A 2,677-nucleotide genomic window follows, 5' to 3' on the forward strand; every position below is an offset into this window, starting at 1 on the left:
TGGTAAATCTTTCTCTCTGTTGAATACCTTAAACGTTCATAAAAATATTCATATAGGAGAGAAACCGTACCATTGTGACATATGTGGTGAATCATTTTCTAGAAAGAACACCTTAACTGCTCATAAACGCATTCATACAGGTGAGACACCATATCATTGTGATACCTGTGGGAAATCATTTCCTCACAGAAATACCTTAACTGAACACAAACGTATTCATACTGGAGAGAAGCCATACCACTGTAATATCTGTGGTAAATCATTCTCTCAAAAATCTATTTTGGCTATCCACATGCATATCCATACAGGTGAGAAGCCATATCACTGTGATGTCTGTGGTAAATCTTTCTCTCAAAACCCCCATTTAAGTGCACACAAGCGCATCCATACAGGAGAGAAACCATATCATTGTGATATCTGTGGTAAATCATTTACTCACAAAAATACCTTATCTAACCACAAACCTACTCATACAGGTGAGAGGAAATACCATTGTGATATATGTGGTAAATCATTCTCTCGTAATGATCTCTTAAGTGTACATAAACGTATTCATACAGGAGAGAGACCATATCACTGTGATATCTGTGGTAAATCATTCAGTCGTAGTCACCACTTAACTGCTCACAAACATATTCATACTGGAGAGCAGCCATATCACTGTGATATCTGTGGTAAATCATTCTCTCACAGAAGTACCATGGCTGTACACAAACATGTTCATTCAGGATTGAAACTATATCACTGTGATATCTGTGGTAAACCATTCTCTCAAAGTAGTAAAGTTACTCTTCACAAACGCATTCATACAGGAGAGAAGCCATACCACTGTGATATGTGCAGTAAATCGTTTTCTTATAAAACAAATTTAACCAATCATAAACGTACTCATACAGGTGAGAAGCCCTTTCACTGTGATAATTGTGGTAAATCTTTCTCTTACAAAACTAATTTAACTATCCACAGACGCACTCATACAGGAGAGAAACTATATCACTGTGACACCTGTGGTAAATCATTCTCTCACAAAAATACTCTAACTCTGCACAAACAGACTCATACGGGAGAGAAACTATATCGCTGTGATGTCTGTGGTAAATCATTCTCCCAGAGTGGTAAAGTAACTCTTCACAAACGCATTCATACAGGAGAGAAACCATATCACTGTGATATATGTGGTAAATCATTTTCTTACAGAACTAATTTAGCTACCCATAAACGTATTCATACAGGTGAGAAACCATATCAGTGTGACAACTGTGATAAATCTTTCTCTTGCAAAAGTAATTTAACTCTTCACAAACGTACTCATACAGGTGAGAAACCACACCACTGTGATATCTGTGGTAAATCATTTGCTCACAGAAGTTCTATAACAGTACACAAACGTACCCATACAGGAGAGAAACCGTATCACTGTGATATCTGTAGTAAATCATTCTCTCGAAACGGTGACTTAGCTACTCACAAACTTGTTCATACAGGTGAGAAACCATATCAGTGTGACATCTGTTATAAATCATTCTCCGTGAGAGTTAACTTAGCTAAACACAAACGTATTCATACAGGAGAGAAACCATATTGCTGTGATACTTGTGGAAAATCATTTTCCCAAAAGGAGCATTTAACTAAACACAAACTTACTCATACAGGAGAGAAGCCACATCATTGTGATATCTGTGGTAAATCATTCACTCACAGAAGTGCTGTAACTGTACATAAACGTACTCATACAGGAGAGAAACCATATCACTGTGATATCTGTAGTAAATCATTCTCTCGAAGTGGTGACTTATCCACTCACAAATTTATCCATACAGGTGAGAAACCTCACCACTGTGATATCTGTGGTAAATCATTCTCTGTAAAAGTTAACTTAACTAAACACAAACGTATTCATACAGGTGAAAAGCCATATCACTGTGATATCTGCAATAAATCATTCACTCAAAAGGGACATTTAAGTAGACACAAATGTATTCATTCAGGAGTGAAACCACATCATTGTGACACCTGTGGTGAATCATTCTCTGAAATAGATCACTTGACTACTCACAGACTCATTCATTAGGAGAGAAACCATGTCATTGGGATAAGTTGCTAATCCTATATGTTTTTATATATACTCACCAATATCTACCATTCTGATATTTTTAATAAAATCTGTTCTTTCATGATATTCATATATATTCCATTAAAGATATTTTCTGAATGAATAAAAAAATACTATTTATGTTTGTCATTATGTGTATGATAGATGAGGAATGTATATTCATGGACTGGCTCTTGTGCGGGTGACACATGAAATGTTTCGAGCGGGATCGTTGCCAGTGCCCCTGGACTGGCTCATGTGCAGGCGACACATGAAATCTTTCGAGCGAGATTGTTGCCGGTGCCCCTGGGCTGTCTCTTGTGCGGGTGACACATGAGGTTTTTCGAGCGAGATCGTTGCCGATGCCCCCGAGCGAGATGAGCGTGGCCGTTGCCAGTACCGCCTGACTGGCCTTCGTGCGGGTGACACGTAAAAGCACCCACTACACTCTCTGAGTGGTTGGCATTAGGAAGGGCATCCAGCTGTAGAAACTCTGCCAAATCAGATTGGAGCCTGGTGTAGCCATCTGGTTTCACCAGTCCTCAGTCAAATCGTCCAACCCGTGCTAGCATGGAAAGCGGACGT

General features: G+C 38.8%; 2 protein-coding genes across 3 annotated transcripts in view; one reads left to right on the top strand and one right to left on the bottom strand.

Annotated features, from left to right (window-relative positions):
- Positions 1-2,677, bottom strand: part of LOC106883582 (uncharacterized) — a 40,672-nt gene that overhangs the window by 16,684 nt on the left and 21,311 nt on the right. The window lies entirely within an intron of this gene.
- Positions 9-2,216, top strand: LOC106883581 (zinc finger protein 62 homolog). The gene has a single exon (XM_014934642.2). It carries the CDS (start codon positions 293-295, stop codon positions 2,069-2,071), a length of 1,779 nt encoding a protein of 592 aa, XP_014790128.1. The 5' UTR covers positions 9-292; the 3' UTR covers positions 2,072-2,216.

This window comes from Octopus bimaculoides, chromosome 29, assembly GCF_001194135.2.
Source record: "Octopus bimaculoides isolate UCB-OBI-ISO-001 chromosome 29, ASM119413v2, whole genome shotgun sequence".
Lineage (NCBI taxonomy): Eukaryota > Metazoa > Mollusca > Cephalopoda > Octopoda > Octopodidae > Octopus > Octopus bimaculoides.

Bases quoted from the DNA above. Each gene is read 5' to 3' on its own strand.
- LOC106883581 (XM_014934642.2), top strand. From the start codon at position 293: ATGCATATCCATACAGGTGAGAAGCCATATCACTGTGATGTCTGTGGT.